This window comes from Cynara cardunculus, assembly GCF_001531365.2.
Source record: "Cynara cardunculus var. scolymus isolate 2C chromosome LG 3, CcrdV1, whole genome shotgun sequence".
In the NCBI taxonomy this organism is placed as follows: Eukaryota; Viridiplantae; Streptophyta; class Magnoliopsida; order Asterales; family Asteraceae; genus Cynara; species Cynara cardunculus.
The window spans coordinates 4227748-4245425 of record NC_037530.1 but is presented as its reverse complement, the minus strand read 5'-3'; the positions used below and the strand labels follow the sequence as shown (position 1 = coordinate 4245425).

Genomic DNA, 17678 nt, shown 5'->3' with positions numbered 1-17678 from the left:
ACTTGGACTTGGACTTGGTCTTCGGATTCTTTTTATTTCAAAATAGCCCCCAAAGTTTATATTTTCGTAAATTTTGGTCCCTGCAAGTAATAACCATAAAAGAGCCTCCGTTAAGTGAGGTGCATTTTCATTTTTTTTAGTTATTCTCTATTGTCCTTTTTTCTTTCTTTTGTTTTATAAGTTTCTCTTTTTGTCTTTTATAATATTAAACCACCTATCCTACCCTTAATCTTCCATCACCGGCAACAACCACATATCTGATGATCATCCACCCCCTCTCCCTTCTCTTTCCCTTTACCTGACCATGGCAACTCATATCCCTCTAGTAGTTGTCGGTATTTGAACCTTTCTTCCATATTCCATACTCGACCTGTATCTCATCATCACCAAAATCCAAGTAATTTGAATCCATTCTCACCATCGATCTGGTGGCCTCCCTCTTCGACCTCTATCTCTAGTCACCAAAACTCAAAATCAAAAGCCTAACACACATAAAAATCAAGTTATTTGAGTAGAAGGATTGGAAACAGACAAAGATATAGGGACATCGAAGGGTCCTTTGATTGGTTGTTCATATTTATAATCGGGTTTTTCCTGATTTCTTTGATAGAGTACGAATTGAGGTGAGGTTGGAGTTGAAGAAATAGTTGGTTGGTGAATGTTGAAGGTGAGGTGAACGCTTGGGTCGTCATAGGTGTTGGGTTGTAAGAGGTGAGGTGGGGGTTCAAAGAAACATTTAGTTGGCGGAAGGGGATGTTGAAGGTTAGGTGAGGGCTTGGGTGTGGTGGTAAAGGGGGAAGGTATACAAATTCAGATATGAAATTTCAATAAGTTGTATTTACATACAATCTACTTGTAATCTTGAATTTTAAGTAACATACATTAATAAACAGTAATTTAAGTATAAAAAATGGATTTTAAGAGTTTTATCAAATACTTTATAATATAGTATAGATAACTACAAGGACCATATCTAAGACAAACTTAAAATCATTGACACCAAATCCGTAATTTACTCTAATTATTATCGGAAAATTCGCTTGTTTAAATGGAAATGCCAACTGCCAAGACACCAAATCTCATTCGAGTCCACCCATTTGGGTCTTGGATACTTCTCCATCACGCCTCCTTCCTCCCACCCATCTCTCAAATAACCTAGGGTTTCGATTTCAATCCCTCTTTCCAAAATCGAAACCCAATTTCAATCAATCTCAACACTAGTTTATTCAATACTTTAATCCCCCGATTCATGGGTTCTGAGTCGATCATTTCCAAGTCATCATCGTCTTCCCGGGAAAAATTCTTTCCTCCTGGTTTTCGGTTTCATCCTACTGATGAGGAGCTGATTCTTTATTATCTGAAACGAAAGATCTGCGGTCGACCGCTCAAGCTTGATATTATCGGCGAAGTCGATGTTTACAAGTGGGATCCGGAAGAGTTGCCTGGTACGTACATACATGCCTACACACTTTCACTTTGTTAGTTTTTTTTACTCATCTTTAACTGTTTATTAAGATCGTGAACTGATTTTTGTTTGTTTGATTACTGGGTTATGTTTCTGTTTCCATTTGTGGGATGGTTAATCACTTGGTGGGTTTTGATCGCTGCTTTATGTATGGGTATGGCTTAATCGATTGATTATGTAGATGTTTGGGTCATCCGGAGGTTGAATCAGTCATGTGATTCTTAGCAGAACTCTTAGTAAATTGTTAACAAGACAAAGAATTAATTCTCTTTAGTGAAATCCAACTCCATTGGGCCTTGTTGAATTGTATTCGAGTGGATTATGCTAGTAATAGTGATCATTATACGTTGTAAAATCCCCCAAAAAAACACTTGTAAAATTTTGACATTATTTTCCCTTGGTTGAACTTAGTTAACAAATGGATTATGCTCTCCCTTTTAACCATCATGTTAGCCTTTTCATTTTCAAGATAACCATCGCCATGTAGAAATACTAAAAACATTGTACTTGAGAAATTGTGAACACTTTCGCCTAAATCTTTTGGTGCAAACTGTAGTTGGCAAGAATGCCCACAAATGTCAAATGCTATTGGTGCAAAAAACTTAGGGGATGTTTGGTAGTTGCTGAATGGTTTGGTACATAATGATTAAGTGGTCTGAATGATTAAGAGGCTCTCATGATATAGTGTAAAATGAAATATAATTGTTTGGTAGTTGTTTACAATAAAATTAGGGCACATAATGGTTAAAGAAGGCCCATGATACAAAATCATTCGGAGGGTTTTTAGAACCATTAAGAGGCGGACTTTTTTTTTTTGCCAAACAAGGTTCATCTCTTAACAATTCAGAAGTTGCCTCTTAATAAAACTATTAAGAGGTAAACAAACAACCCCTTAAAATTTGTCAAAAGTGTCACGATCTTTTTAATGCAATTTGTTAAATATGATTTGCTACACTAGCGTTAAAGCACAATTTTGGCAGAAATATACAAAATATTTGGTCAAAGGTATTCAAATGTGACAAGGGAAACAATATTCAAAATTAAGACAGGTAAAAAGGTTCACAATTTCTCAAATAACAATTCAAAACAAATTATTTTGGGAAAAGGTTTAATAGTTTCTTGAGTATACTATAAGTATGGTGTTTATTTGAGAACAAATGCCAAGTATGATGGTTAAAGAAGTAAAATATAATCTAATTGGGTTACCTAAACTCAACTGTGGTTAGATTGAGGACAAAAATGTACGGTTTTGCAGGTATAATGTTTTTCATTAAAGTTTTTATGGAGTATAAAAATCGTTTGAAAACAAATAGTTAAGCATGATGGTTACAAAAACTTTATACTCCTTTATCCGTAATCAAATTACGTTGAAAAATGATGGTTATTGTATTTCTGTTTTATTTGAGCATTTGCTGGTGATTTAATATATTTGTACGATACCCGATGTTCAAAAAGGCCCGCCATGGCGGATATGGCTCAAGATGCGTTTGTGCCGTTACGAAAGGCCCATAGCGTCTCTGTAAGGCGTGCCTCGCACCTTGGCGCACGTTTTTTACAAGACATCACTTTTTTTAAAAGAAATAATTTTTTTAGTTTATATTTTTTTAGCTTTTGTGTTTTTACACTTCTAGCTTAGCTTTTACAACTTTTATAGATTTATCTAATCACATGACTCACAGTTTCACAAATTCATAAACGTCATGGACTCATTAATTAAAACGAAGTTGTAAACTTACCTTTCTAAGTTCTGTTTTGAATATTTAATCAAGGACACTTTTATAATAATAATCTATATGATTTTTCTTCTTTTAATATGAATGTGGATTTTTTAGTATCATTATCTGATTAAATGATATATAGAAAACATATATGTGTATATATATAATTCTATATAGGACATACAAATTTGCCGCCTTATGTCACGCCTTGAAAAACGCCACATCCTCGCCGTGGTGTGTAAGGTTCGACCTTGCCTCCATGCCATGTCTCACGCCATTTTGAACCTTGACGACACTACCATTGAATGATTAATGCTAACCAATGTCTTCTAAATTTGGAATATAGGTCAATCTAAATGGAATACCGGTGACAGGCAATGGTTCTTTTTTAGCCCCCGGGATAGGAAGTATCCCAACGGAGGAAGATCAAACAGGGCTACTGTGCGTGGCTATTGGAAAGCAACCGGAAAGGACCGCATAATTAAATGCAACTCACGTTCCGTTGGGATCAAGAAAACTCTTGTCTATTACCAAGGGCGTGCAGCCTCTGGTAAACGCACCGATTGGGTGATGCACGAGTATACCCTTGACGAGGAGGAGCTCAAGAGATGCAAGTACGCTCAAGAATACTTTGCTCTGTACAAAGTATTTAAGAAAAGTGGGCCTGGACCCAAGAACGGCGAACAGTATGGTGCTCCCTTTGTAGAAGAAGAATGGGCTGATGATTATGATTATTTGGAAGGTGATGCACTTTTGGTGCAGACCATCAGCAATTTGGTCAATGAGCCTAAACTAAAGAGTGGTATCATGGTCGAACCTGATATTGTTCCACCACTGGCTCAGATTAATCCGATCAATGGTGAGAAAGAAAGTCAAAATACTTTGTTGGCTTGTTCTTCAAGCCAAGTTGACAAGAGTATAGCCATGGGTCCAAGAGAGAAGCTATTGGATGTTCAGCCAAGTTCTGATTTGGCTCAGTCAGCAAATAAACCATCTGAGATTACTACTGTGGAGGAGCTGCAGCCTTTGGTGGTCACTGATGATTTTCTTGAAATGGATGATCTAATCACTCCACAACCTGCTTTCCGGAACTCTGAGCCGCTGTTGCTTGACAATCTGCAGTTTGCTGATTTTGATGGGTTTTGTGAGTTTGATTTCTACAACGATTCAACTGGGATCAACGAGATGAATCCGTTTGAAAGTCAACAAATTCAACAGCCATGTTATATGAGTAATCTTGACTATGGAATGGAAAACTCTGGTATGCATTCATATTCAAATGCTATTGGAAGTGAAGCTATAAACACCGAGTTTCAAATGGGTTCTGATGATTTCATGGGTGCACAAGCAACTGATTTCGCTAGTTCTGCTCCTTCAGGTACTGTATTTGCTCCATTCTTTGGAGCAGACACATTTTGACAAAAATGGGGGTTGTGATGTGATGTAGTCATTGACATGTAAATAGGGTTTCGACTTGAAGCCATTTAGATTATGATGTTTACTGTCTTAACATTCGGGCTCTTGATCAAATTGAAAATTGGCCAGAACTCTCGAGCCCATCTGGGAAGAGGGGAGTTTGAGCCACAGCTTCAAGAGCTCCATTGATATCAATGTGGTATCGCCTAAATTGTTAGCTGATATGCAAGTTTCTTTTTGTTTTTTGTTCTGATTTTTCTAGGTGTAATAACTGATGGGAAGTCTGGAAATCCCAATTCTGGTGTGAATCAATGTGGAGAAGGTGATGGTACAGAATCATGGTTTTCTTCTGCTTTATGGGCTTTTGTTGAGTCAGTACCGAGCAGTCCAGCTTCAGCCTTGGAGAGCAGTGCTCTTGTGAACAAGGCGTTTGAACGGATGCCTAGCTTTAGTAGGATCAGCAAAGCTAATGCCGCTACTAGAAGGGTAGAGCGGTCATCGAGATCGATCAGGGATATTGCTTTTATTTCTGTTCTTGGAGTAGTGCTTGCCATATTTTGTGTACTTTTAGGGACTTCAATCAAGTTACTTGGAAGATGTGTATTGTGATGATTGTGTAGAAAGTTGAAAAGCTGTGTATAGAAGCCAAAAGAGATCATCTCTGTATCTGGAAGCCTAGTTTTAGGTTGCTGGACGGGATAGGACCGAACGAGTGCTAGTTAGGCATGCAGATGAAGGAATTGTGCAAGGTTTTTAGGTTTTAATTTAATATGGGTAGTTTAGTAATTCACCAATCTTGCCTATCCTTCTGTCTTTGTTCCCCAATTGTGACGAGAGAGAAAAAAATTACATTTTGTCCGACTAAGGACCAGGACTGTCCCAATCTAATGTCGCTCAAAACATGGGACAAGTTTTTGCTTTCGCTTTTGTACTGTCATGTCCTGTTCTGCGTAGAGGTGATCAATAAGGTGGTCAATGGATCGGCAAAAGCCAGGTCTAAGAACACGCCGAGCAGTTATGGACAGGGAGGTGAAGGGCTGGTTTGAACTGAGATAATGGATGGCATGTTTGGGGGTTACAACAAGAGTAGGATATGTTTTCTTGAACAACAATTGTGAAGGGAAAGGATGGTCAAGAATGTTGGTGGATTTGCCTATTTACTACGCATAAACCATCCTTTCAATTGAAGAACCGTTTACCAAAAACTTACTCGGTAAGCGTTTATTGATAAAATTAACACTATTACTTACTGAGTAAAATTTTAGTCCACCACAACATATCGTATACAACAATTTATCTTGTAAGCACTAACCGTGATAAAATTCGTCACCTTAACTTAACGGGTAAAGACTCTTGGTCATTGCCTCACTCTTACCGGTTAAGATTGTTGGTCCATACCATATTCATCCGGTAAAATAATGTAACTTGATAAATACTTATCTGAATAAGCGTTTGATAAACGACTCATGAGTGATAATTAAATTTGTATTATTGAGTAAAACTTTCGATCCTTATCATTACTGGTACTGAAAAAGAATTTAAATATTTTTCATGTTAATCTGAAAAAGACAAAGGGAGGTAGCATTTATGGGCCCTCCGTAAAACAGAGGCCCACCCTCAACCTTGTAAAATTTTTAAAGCCCATTAGTCTGAAATCGATTCACGAATAACGATACTAATTGCTAAATACTCCGGTCTGCGGCCCAGTGGACCCGATCATCCTTTTGCTGCCGACCGGCGACCGCCCTGCTGCTGTTACAATACTCACCGCCTCTGCTGCCGATTTAGGCCTCATCCTCTCAAGTCTCGAACTGACATCGCCTCTTTTGGCATTTTCAGGTATGCATATGTCATTGCTGGTGGATTATGTGCGTATATATTTATGGTTGAGAACCAAAATGTTACAGGAATGCAAGTTTACCCACTTACAAATTGAATCCATCTTCCTTATCTACAATTCGTTTGTTATTGCAATCTTCACACCATTGATATGGAAGTTGGAGCTATGGTATTCTGGAAATTAGAAATCTAATTTATTATCATGAGTTTTTACTGAACTTTACTATCCCTGAATGTAGAAACGGCCACCAAGAATGGACAAATGCAGCTTCAATTGCTCGTTAATAGATGATCGTGTGGCCTATTAAGTAAGCACGGGTATTCTTTCAAGTTTTATGGTACAAGTTGCAGAAAGTTTAAGCTTCATATTTTTTATGGAACTGGATCCTCGCCGCATACATGCTCGAGTCATCAAAACCAATACGGCTGGCGCTTCGCAGTATCGCTTTCAGCTCAATAATCTCATAACCCTTTACTTCAAATCCCATCTCGTGGCTGAGGCCGTCCATGTCTTCCAACAAATCCCATCACCCAATGTGGTTTCATGGACATCCCTCATCTCCGGCCACTCCAACACTCACTTCGGCCTTAGTTACTTTGTCTCTATGCTCCGCCACCCCATTCTTCCCAACCAGCGTACCATAGCAATCGTTCTCAAAACCTGTGCTTCTCTCCCTTCTCTTTCTTTTGGTCTCCAGCTTCATGCTCTATCTACCAAACTTTCCCTTGCCAGCGAACCCTTTTCGGCCTCTGCCCTCATCCATTTTTACTCGAAAACTCAGCTCCCTACCAATGCCCAAAAGGTGTTCGATGAAATTCCTCACAGAGACGCTGTTTGTTTTTCCTCTGTTATTGTTGGGCTTGCCCAGAACTCGAAACCTATCGATGCTTTGTCTTACTTTTCTGAAATGAGAGCTTGTGGGTTTGGGTCTACAGACTATAGCGTGTCTGCTGCATTGCGTGCATCTGCGGAACTAGCTTCTTTAGAACAATGTAGGGTGGTTCATGCCCATTCGATTGTTAACGGGCTTGATTCAAATGTGATTGTGGGGACGGCTTTGGTAGATGGGTACGGGAAATGTGGGATGGTAGACGAGGGACGTTTGGTGTTTGATCAACTTCTATCGATCTTAAATCTTATAGGATGGAATGCAATGTTGTCGAGCTATGCACAACAAGGGGACAAAGATTCAGTAACCGAACTATTTTCAATAATGGAGTATCGAGGTCTCGTACCCGATCAATATAGTTTTTTATCCGTCATGACAGCTTTCTGCAACGCGGGTTTGGCTGATGAGACAGAACGATGGTTTAGGAAGATGGAATTAGAGTACAAATTGGAACCATGGATCGAGCACTACACATGTTTGGTGGGTGCATTGGGTAGAGCCGGGAAATTAGAGGAAGCAAAGAAGATTGCTTTCACAATGCCAATTCATAAACCCGATGCTGCAATATGGCGGGCGTTGCTGTCGACCAGTGCACATCATGGTAACATTGAAATGGCCAAGGAAATGAGTCAAAAGTTACAGGAACTCGACCCACAAGACGATTCGGCTTATGTGATTGCTGCAAATGCCTTTTCTGGTGCTGGAAAGTTGGAGGACGTGCAAGAAGTGAGGAAGTTGATGAAAGATAGGAGGGTGAAAAAGGAAGGTGGGTTGAGTTGGATAGAAGTTTGTGGGCAAGTTCACGTCTTTTTGGCCGGAGATCGTCGACATGAAAAAACAGAGGAAATCTACGCGAAATTAGCCGAGTTAATGGAGAAGATATCGAAGTTAGGGTACGTGCCCGTTTGGGATGAAATGCTGCATGAAGTAGGGAAAGGGGAGAAAAGGGAAGCACTTTGGCATCATAGCGAGAAATTGGCTGTGGCGTTCGGACTGGTTTCCGGGGCGGCACCACCGGGGAAGACGGTGAGGATCGTGAAGAATCTAAGGATCTGTAAGGATTGTCATGAGGCGTTCAAGTATATTAGCCGAGTGGTTGAACGAGTGATTATTGTTAGGGATGTTAATAGATACCATAGGTTTTCGGATGGTGGTTGTAACTGTGGAGATCATTGGTGATCTTTGTCTTTTCGGATTAACAAAGGCCGATAATTTTACCCGGTAAGAGCAATGATAAGGTAAAGTGTTGTACGCTATCATAACATTTTGATGGACTACAATCTTACTGGTAATTAAAGTAAGTTAAGAGTGTTGAGTTTACCAGTAATCTTGAGTTTATACATGATGTTTTGGTATGAAGTTGGGTAAAGTTTTACTATGAATTCTTTAGTTGGGAGTTCAATGTTGAAACTACCAACCACAAGGGTACTGCCTGATTGGTTTGAGTTTGGCTTCAAAGATCAAAAGTATCTGGAGGTCCCAGGTTTAAATCCAAGAGGGAGTAAAAATCCTCCTTGTGGCCACGGAGGTTCAAATGCGGTGATTCCGGGTTATCTGCAAAGCAGGTGGTCGTCCTGGGATTAGTCGGCTCGCATAGCGGGTTGGATATCCAGGTTAATAAAAAAAATGTTGAAACTGTATACCTAGATTGGAATAAGTAAAATATGTGTGGAGATTAGTAATGACTTAGACCTTTAAGTGATTTGGTCGAAATTGTTGTTTTGGTTTTTGCTGAAAATCGTAATAAATCACTCGTAACTCGGATTTGGACGGGTAATATATTTCTGAAACCATTGAACTGTCTTCCCCAATCGATATGTTTTAATTATGAGGTAGTTTGGGTTGTAAATAGGTCAAAAATCGAGTTTAATAGAGCTGGCTTGCTTTATGACGGAAATAGATAATCAATCTTCAAATATTTGTGTAAAACTGGTCTTGAATCTGTTTGGGGTGTTTCTTAACGGGTTGGAAAGTTAAAAGGGTTGTCTAAATATTTTATTTAGGGGTCGTTTACCAAACACTTACCCGGTAAGTGCTTACCGATAAAATTTAACACTATCATTTATTTACCGGGTAAGATTTTAGTCTATCAAAATAGTATCGTATGCATCAATTTACCTGGTAAGCGGTTACCGTGGTAAGAGTCGTTGTCCTCACTTACCGGGTAAGACTTTTGGTCCTTGTCTTGCTCATACCGGGTAAGATTCTTGGTTCATACCATATTCATCCGGTAAGGTAATGTGACTTGGTAAGTGCTTACCCGGGTAAGCGTTTGGTAAACGGCTCCTTAGTGTGACTATATTGATTTGAATGAGTTTGATTTTAATGGAATCTTTCGAATTAAATGAATGTTGTATTATGTAAACTCTTGAATTCACAGCGCGTGAAATATAATTTGTTTTCTTTGTCGACGTTTATCTCAGGATCACGATCAGGATCAGATGGTATTACTGAAGGTGGTAATAAAGGTAACTATTGATAGGCAATATTATTGGTTGATAAAGTTTGGGACAGAAGATTAAACCAATATAGTACTCAATAGATTTTGTATCTCTATATTTGGTTTATGTTTGTAAGTAGTAGTTAATTTACACGGTCCTAATACCCATTTTTCGTTTCAAATACTGTGAGATGTGAAAACACACACACACACACACATATTTATATATATAGAGGAGTGATCAAATTCAAACCACCCAATTTATACAAACCGTGCAAACCACCCTCATCCGTTGATTTCATTGTTTAATCTTGTCAAATTGTTTCATATAATACTTTTCTTGATAAAGTTGTTTCATATATGACTATGAAATTGTGTCATATAATACTTAATGAAATTTTAATAAAATTGTTTCATGTATTTCTCTAAAATTAAAATAATGAAGATGATAATATCCATGATTAACACCCTTCACAATAAAAATGATTAATCAACCTCTCATAATTACAAAAAAATGAACAAAATAAAAAATTATGATTGGTTGAATGAGATTTGTATAAATAACATGGTTTGCAAAGTAAATCTCCTCTCTCTCTCTCTTAATATATATATATATATATAGGGCCGTCCCTGGGGAGGGCGACACGGGCGCACGCCCAGGGCCCAAAAATATCAGGGGCCCAAATTTTTTCCTTTAAAAAAATACAATAGTAGTCTAAAAGAATTTAATGAAATAAAAAAACCCAAAAAGTTGTAACATATAATAAGAAGCAAAAAAAATTAATACATAATAAGGGTCCAAAAATATTTCAACTAATTATATTAGAGAATAAAATAAAAAAATTAACTGGTCATTCATTATATGCTACTGTTTATTATCCCTCTAATTTTTTTTATCTTCAACAAGGTCCAATGATATTGGTTATTGTTATCTCTATGTGATTGACTGTTTTCGTGCTTCAACAATTCAACATTAAGATCATGTGTTTGTTATTGCTATATATTTTTGTTGGATATTTTTATCAATTTCTGCTTCTATTGGCTATTGCTTTTTGGTTATGTTGTTCTAATTGTTTTTGTTGACTATTGTTATCTATTTTTGCTTTTACATAAAATATTTTACTATTGTTTGACAATTAATCTATTGTTCTTATAATTTATGACGTGTTTCATAGTTTTGTGATTAATCAATAATTTTTTTCTACTAATGTATTTAGTAATGTCTCTTATATATGTCATGTTCCATAAACTTTTAATCTTAACATCTTATTTTAGTTGAGCAAAAAAAGTAGAAAAACAAAATTTAAATATTTTCATCAATTGTTTGACTTATATATCTTTCATTGGGACTCCATCGCACTACAAAATTTTATTTAAGTACTCAAACAATCATTTGTTGAGATTGCATATTATATGTTTAATTCATTATTTATTTTTATTAGATCCCAATGAATCATCTTTTCTTTCATATTCTTATTGATCCTCATTTGTCTAATTGTCTAGAAAACTTTGATAATCTTCTTTATTATTGATCTCTCATTGACCCTCATGATTACTTCATTCACACGAATTCTCTTTTTATATCAAAATAACACATATTTCTTGTTATGAACTAAAAATATTCTTACTTTTTATAAAAATTTATCAACCATAGTTTTTATACTCTTGGTTTCAAATTACTAAATAAAAAGTACGTAAATTTAAGTAATCACAAGGGTGGTGCCTGATTGGTTTGAACTTGGCTCCAAAGGTGAAAAGTGCCTGGAGGTCCCAGGTTCAAATCCAAGAAGAAACAAAAATCTCCTTGTGGCTATGGAGGTTCAAATGCGGTGACTCCGGGCTACCTGTAAAGCAGGTGTTGCCTGGGATTAGTCAGCTCGCATAGCGGGTTGGATATCCAAGTTAATAGAAAAAAATTAAGTATTCTCTTATATATCTATAATAAGATAAATAAGATTTCTTTTCTCAATAAATTATTAGCATTTCTTGTACTCAATTTTATACTAATGAAAGATATTTATTGAATTTTTTTTTTCGTACTTACCGAGAGTCACTACAAGAAAAGTGAGCTTTGACAATGCTACTTTTAGCGATGACATGTTTCCACCATAAGTTATAATGACGACATATTGGTATATACTCTTTCTGATGATAAAAAGACTTTTAGCGACGACAGAAGTCGTTGCTACAAGTCTTGTTTCTTGTAGTGGGCCCTGTTTTTACGTTCGCCCAGGACCCATAAAATGTCAGGAACGAGCCTGTATATATGTTCACATCCTCACAAGTATGGTACGACATTACGAATAGGTAATGCACAATATTTGGTAGAAATGCTAATGCTATGATGGAAAATAGAATGTTACACTTTTGTAAAGTTAGTGCCAATTCATTGGTTAGCAAAATGATTTACCCCCTCCCTCTCTATCTATACATATACATACATATATACATATACACATACACACACACACATATATATATATATACACATACATACATACATATATATATATATATATATATATATATATATAACTACATAGAAATTTATATTTTCTTTCAAGAGAAAAATTAAAAGGACATAGGTATCATTGATTTACCAGAGCTAAGGTTTCAGATGTTCGGATGAGAGACTCAATCCCTAACAAAAACAAAACCATAATGATTGTAGTTGTAATCATCTCGTTTGAGGGACCCAATCTGTAATTTGCATATATCCACACAGATAAATTTATAACTATTTATATTTTGCTCCAATTTTATAACTACAATGTCATCATATTTAACACTTTGCTTAATACAAATTTTATGTTATTTATCATTTTTAAAATCATTACAAACTTCTATGTACAAAAAGCTTAAGATATCGTTGATATTTGAATATGAAATATTTAATTGTAATATTACAATACATGTAAATTTTAATTATGAATTGGTCGTAGGTTCAAATCCAAGGAGGAATAAAAATTCTTTTGTGGCAACAAGGATTCAAATGCAATAACTCCGGGCTACCCGTGAAGCAGCTGATCATCTTCGGATTAGTCAGCTTGCATAGCAGGTTGAATATCCAGGTTAATAAAAAAAAGGTAGGGTCGGAAAAATAATTAACAAACTAATATTGTCCATTAGACAAAGACATAATGACAGACTTGTTTTATACAATATGTCAATATTTAATGTATTATTGTATCTTTCTAATAAATGGTTGACGTAACTTCGAGATATCCAATTCGTTATGTAAGCCGACTAATCCCAGGGCGTCCACCTGCTTTGCAGATAGTCCGGAGTCACCGCATTTGAACCTTCGTGGTCACAAGGGGATTTTTATTCCTCCTTGGATTTGAACCTGAGACCTCCTAGTACTTTTGACCTTTGGAGTCAAGCTCAAACCAATCAGGCACCACCCTTGTGGTTAACTCGGATATATTTATCTATCAAGTGAGAGAAAAAACTCTTATTCAATTGACATTTACTAGGTAAGTAAGAGATGTTTACGAATAATTTATTTTGTTGGTCGTAAATTTTCCCAAACAAGGTAAATAAGTGTAATGACTCTTACTGATAAATGTTTACCCGATAAAGATCAGATAAACTGCCTATAATTGTTTAATAACTATTAAGACGAACACTATTTTAATGATCGGAAGCAAACTTTTATTAAGAATAATACACTCAGAAGCTTAATTGGGTTTACATTTGGTAACTAATGAACCAAATTATTAGAATTGAGAACGGAACTCAGAAAAAAAAAAATCGAAGAACACTCGTGTTTTCTTAAATACAAACCTAAAAATGTTTCAAATTAGAAACATGTACGGATCATATAATTCACAAAAACAAGTGTTTTAACAAGGGGGCATGTCGGGAGGTGGGGGCAAAACCCTAGCGTTGGCGCTCTTCCCGTTTCGTACTATGAACACCATTCCCATTCCCCAACTCACATGACGTTCCAAATGGCAGTGCATGAACCATACTCCTGGAAAAATTGATACCAAAAAAAGTTAAAAAAGATAATTATAATAAGAGTTGGGTTCACGTGAGATAAGACTGTTTTCATGAGACACGATTTTTACACTTGAAACTTTACAACCAAATGTTGGGATAGTAAAAAAGACCGAATTTTACCTTCTTCACAGTATTTTGCTGTGAAGTTTTAAGTCTATAAAATAAACATTCCAAGGTGCATTAATTATGTCACACAGAATATACTATACAAACATCCCATGAATTAAATAACAATTTGAATGATTTTTAATATTTTAATTAAAAAAGCAACCTTTTTGTAGAGTTGATAATTTTTTTAAGTTTTAATTAAATTAATAATTTATAATTAATAGAAATTGCAGAAAATATATAATTAAAGCTTAATTACCAGGGTTATCGGCCTTGAATCTAATGGCGGTCCAGCCATTCTGAGCAACTGCAATGGTTTGCATCAATGGAGGGTCTACCAGATTATAATTTAGCGAGTCTCTTGATCTCTTAAAGTTACCGAATCCCGAACCCACCACGTAAAAACTGTGCCCGTGAAGGTGCATCGGATGATCGATTCCGGCCACCAAGTTTGTTCCCTGAAAAACTAACTCCACCGTCTCGTTATGCTTCAACATCGTCACCTCCGTCCTAATATCTGGAGTCTGCAGTGACCTGTTCAAACCAGTGGCCGTGTAATTGAATTTCAATGGCGGAACATCTGGAAAATCATCTCCATATACGCCGTTTATTCCTCGGTAGTAAGCTCCGAGAACCGACGTTGTTGGCATAGCGAACGTAATGTTGTTGATGCTCGCCGACAACCGCCGGCCATTTGGTCCTTCGCAAGTCGCGTTGACGGCGCACGGTAATGTGTTGATGGAAAGGGTGTAAAGAAGGGTCCTTTTGATCGTCAATGGAACGTCGATGGGATGTTCAGCGCTGGCTAAACTTCGTAAACTTCCGGTGAAGTTAGCAGATGCGTTCCGATCATCGAACACCGGAAGAAAAGGGAAAACCGGCGAAGAGGATGAGGGGGTGAAGTTTCCGGTGTACTGAACGATGGCGGTGGTGGTGGTATTATCGAATGCAGCGCTACTTTGGCCGCTAAACAGCTTGGCTGCCATGTAGTAGTTGTCGCGAGGTTGGTTAGCTTGTAGCAGGAGGTCTATGGTTTGGCCGGGAGATATGGTGATGACATTGGATCTGAATGGTTTGGTGTAGGCACCGTCGGTTCCGACGACGGTGAGCGTGTGGTTGGCGACGGCGAAGAAGGCCAGGTTGTTCATGGCGGCGTTCACCATTCGCAGTAAATATGTCTTTCCTTGATCAACACTTATCTTCGTTGTTTCTACAAATCAATTTAATGCAAAAATTTATTAAAAAAATTAGAAACTTATTTAAAGAAAATAACAAAATGATCAAATTACATACACATTAACGGTTAAAAAAATGTGCAGAGGCCGTGTGACAAAGTCACATAGCAAGGTCATGATAAAATGTATTTTATACGTGATCTTAGTATAAAATAACATTTGATTCGATGGTTCTCTTATGGGTTGGGTTCACATGAAATCCGTGAGACCATTTTTTACGTTTGAAACTTCACAATAAAACGTTGTGAAGGTAAAAAAACCGAACTTTCATAGCAAAAACACTGTGAAGATTACCTGAAGCGGAGCAATTGTAAAGATCGCCTGGTTGGCCGTTGATGGTAAGTGCATCGGAGTTGGCAGGATCTCCTCCGCCATCTCTGAACTCTTCAAACACCGTTTGTATATCGTTTTGCCACCATTCACCTGCAATTTTTCTCCTTGTTAGTTTCTTTTTAAATTAATATTTTTTATTAGTATCGAAAAAGAATTGATGATTATATTAATAAATCAAATAAAAACAAATTTAATTTTCTAAAAACAAATGTTTTTGGGATCGACGAATAAACACATTTTGCACGTATCGAAATAAACAAAAATAACCCTTCCATTTTATTTTAATTACAAAATGTAAATGGGTTTTAAAAGAATTTTTATAATTAGTTTCATGGTTTAATTCTATAAAATCTCATATAAATTGAAAAATATTACGATAAATTGGATCCATTTGAAACTAAAAATTAGAAAGAGTGTGAATTAATAACCTAAAACGACAGGGACTTCTCCATCAGGTTGAGTAAAAGGATAAGTAGTTCCGAGCCTAGGTAAAATGACGAATAGGCCGTGTATGGTGGCACGTGACCAGTCGCTATGTGCGTGCCACCATAGTGTGCCTTCTTCATCGGAGAGCAACACCTGTTGGCTGAAATTGGCCCCCGGTTGGATCGGGCATTGAGTCACAAACTCCGGCCCATCCGACCATGGGTACCTTGGTTGTTTAATTCCATGCCTGCAATTTTAACAAAATTGAATTTAGTTACACAGTAAACCCTAACCCTAAAACAATGTATATTACAGTTTCTTTCGAATATTTATTTATATATACCAGTGAATTGTGATATTGTGGTCGCCCCCGTTGATAACGTCAACGATGACAGTGTCGCCTCTGCGAGCGGTGATGGTTGGACCCGGGAATTCTCCGTTAACGGTCAAGATGTTCTTACTAGTGCATAGCCTGGTGTAGTTTGTTTCTTGAACCTGAAATCAAAGTTATAACATATAACCAGTTATTTCATGCATATAATCGTAACTTAAATCAAAAGATCAGTATGTGCAAGATCGAAAAGGGAAACTTACGACGAACGTATATTGAAGGAGTGCAGCTTGTGAATGGGCGATGATTGCGAGAGTAGAAAGAAGAAACCCTAGAGCTTGGAAGCTCATCTTCATAATTAGTGCAGGCCGATGGTATTAATTATAAACCCTAGCTAGATAGATCATGCATAGAATTGGTTTCTTTAAGTTATGTTCTTGCATGAATGGGGTGCATGTATTTATAGATACTAATAGTATTAAATAGACACCTACAGAGGCTGCTAATTGTTGGCAGGTCGATTTCTAAACATGTCAACTTGTATTTTCTTGACCTATGTGTGTCGGCCGTCGGGATATAGGAGTATATATAATATATGTGTATATATATATATATATATAGAGAGAGAGAGAGCACCAGCTAACATGGCCACTAATGAACGACCTAGTCTTAGATGAATTATATAAGTCTTTGTCCTACTTCATATATAATTATATATTCGTTAATTATTTATTGTATTTGAAGAATTGATTATATAATTAACATTACAGAGAAACAAAGATAAACGTACAAATGCTAAAGTGAAGATCGGAAAACGACCAAGGAATTGACAAACGTCGGAACAAAAAGTTAGGTTTTTGAGCTCGTTTATATGAAATTAATAGATTAATTAATTATAATGTTTCCGGCTGGTAAGATGACATATATAGAGAGAGAGAGACTTGGGTGTGACTACAATCTGTTTTCGTGAGACAACATTTTAACACTTGAAATTTCACAACAAAATATTGTGAAAGTAAATAATTTGAACCTTCATAGCAAAAACATTGTGAAGATTACCTTCAGAGTGTTTTGCTGTGAAGTTTCAAGCGTAAAAATGTTGTCTGACGTATCTCACGAAAACAGTCTTGTCTCGTATGATCCAAAGTATATATATGTGTGTGTGTGTGTGTGTGTATGAATGTATGTAGGCGCTGGAACAAGATTCATCTAAACAAAAATCTCAATGATCCGAGTGTAAAAGATGTAACAGAAATTATACACTTAAAACTTATCTATCATGGAAGAATGGGCAGTAGCTACTTTAATGTTCATGCTTTTCTTTGTTTTAAATTTACAAATTGATTAGTTTATTTGATCATTAGAAAACTAATTTACTGGTTAAAAAGTCCTCATACTTTTCATACTTTCTCAAAGTTTAAACTACTTGTTGTGGAGAAGCATTCAAACATGATATATATATATATATATAT

The 17678-nt window shown here is 36.6% G+C and overlaps 3 protein-coding genes across 3 annotated transcripts; 2 read left to right on the top strand and 1 right to left on the bottom strand.

The window, feature by feature from the left end:
* The first annotated feature begins 1081 nt into the window (after nt 1–1081).
* LOC112509737 (NAC domain-containing protein 17-like) lies at nt 1082–5389 on the top strand. The gene is made up of 3 exons (XM_025114852.1): nt 1082–1445; nt 3530–4561; nt 4862–5389. The coding sequence occupies exons 1-3, from the start codon at nt 1250–1252 to the stop codon at nt 5206–5208; spliced, it is 1575 nt and encodes a 524-aa protein (XP_024970620.1). The 5' UTR covers nt 1082–1249; the 3' UTR covers nt 5209–5389.
* Nucleotides 5390–6427: 1038 nt separating this feature from the next.
* On the top strand, nt 6428–8743 carry LOC112510306 (putative pentatricopeptide repeat-containing protein At5g52630). The gene is made up of 2 exons (XM_025115670.1): nt 6428–6595; nt 6678–8743. Exon 2 carries the CDS (start codon nt 6774–6776, stop codon nt 8505–8507), a length of 1734 nt encoding a protein of 577 aa, XP_024971438.1. The 5' UTR covers nt 6428–6595; nt 6678–6773; the 3' UTR covers nt 8508–8743.
* A 4656-nt stretch (nt 8744–13399) lies between these two features.
* LOC112509855 (laccase-14-like) lies at nt 13400–16587 on the bottom strand. The gene is made up of 6 exons (XM_025115045.1): nt 16470–16587; nt 16219–16370; nt 15878–16122; nt 15411–15539; nt 14141–15091; nt 13400–13744 (listed from the first exon to the last, which is right to left on the bottom strand). The coding sequence occupies exons 1-6, from the start codon at nt 16560–16562 to the stop codon at nt 13614–13616; spliced, it is 1701 nt and encodes a 566-aa protein (XP_024970813.1). The 5' UTR covers nt 16563–16587; the 3' UTR covers nt 13400–13613.
* Between the last annotated feature and the right edge of the window lie 1091 nt (nt 16588–17678).

Excerpts from the sequence above, each read along its gene's own strand:
- LOC112509737 (XM_025114852.1), top strand. The coding sequence starts at position 1,250 with ATGGGTTCTGAGTCGATCATTTCCAAGTCATCATCGTCTTCCCGGGAA. Across the intron at positions 1,446-3,529 it reads GGATCCGGAAGAGTTGCCTG|GTCAATCTAAATGGAATACC; the intron begins GTACGTACATAC and ends TTTGGAATATAG. Across the intron at positions 4,562-4,861 it reads CGCTAGTTCTGCTCCTTCAG|GTGTAATAACTGATGGGAAG; the intron begins GTACTGTATTTG and ends TGATTTTTCTAG.
- LOC112510306 (XM_025115670.1), top strand. The coding sequence starts at position 6,774 with ATGGTACAAGTTGCAGAAAGTTTAAGCTTCATATTTTTTATGGAACTG.
- LOC112509855 (XM_025115045.1), bottom strand. The coding sequence starts at position 16,562 with ATGAAGATGAGCTTCCAAGCTCTAGGGTTTCTTCTTTCTACTCTCGCA. Across the intron at positions 16,371-16,469 it reads TCCTTCAATATACGTTCGTC|GTTCAAGAAACAAACTACAC; the intron begins GTAAGTTTCCCT and ends CTTTGATTTCAG. Across the intron at positions 16,123-16,218 it reads CACAATATCACAATTCACTG|GCATGGAATTAAACAACCAA; the intron begins GTATATATAAAT and ends TTAAAATTGCAG.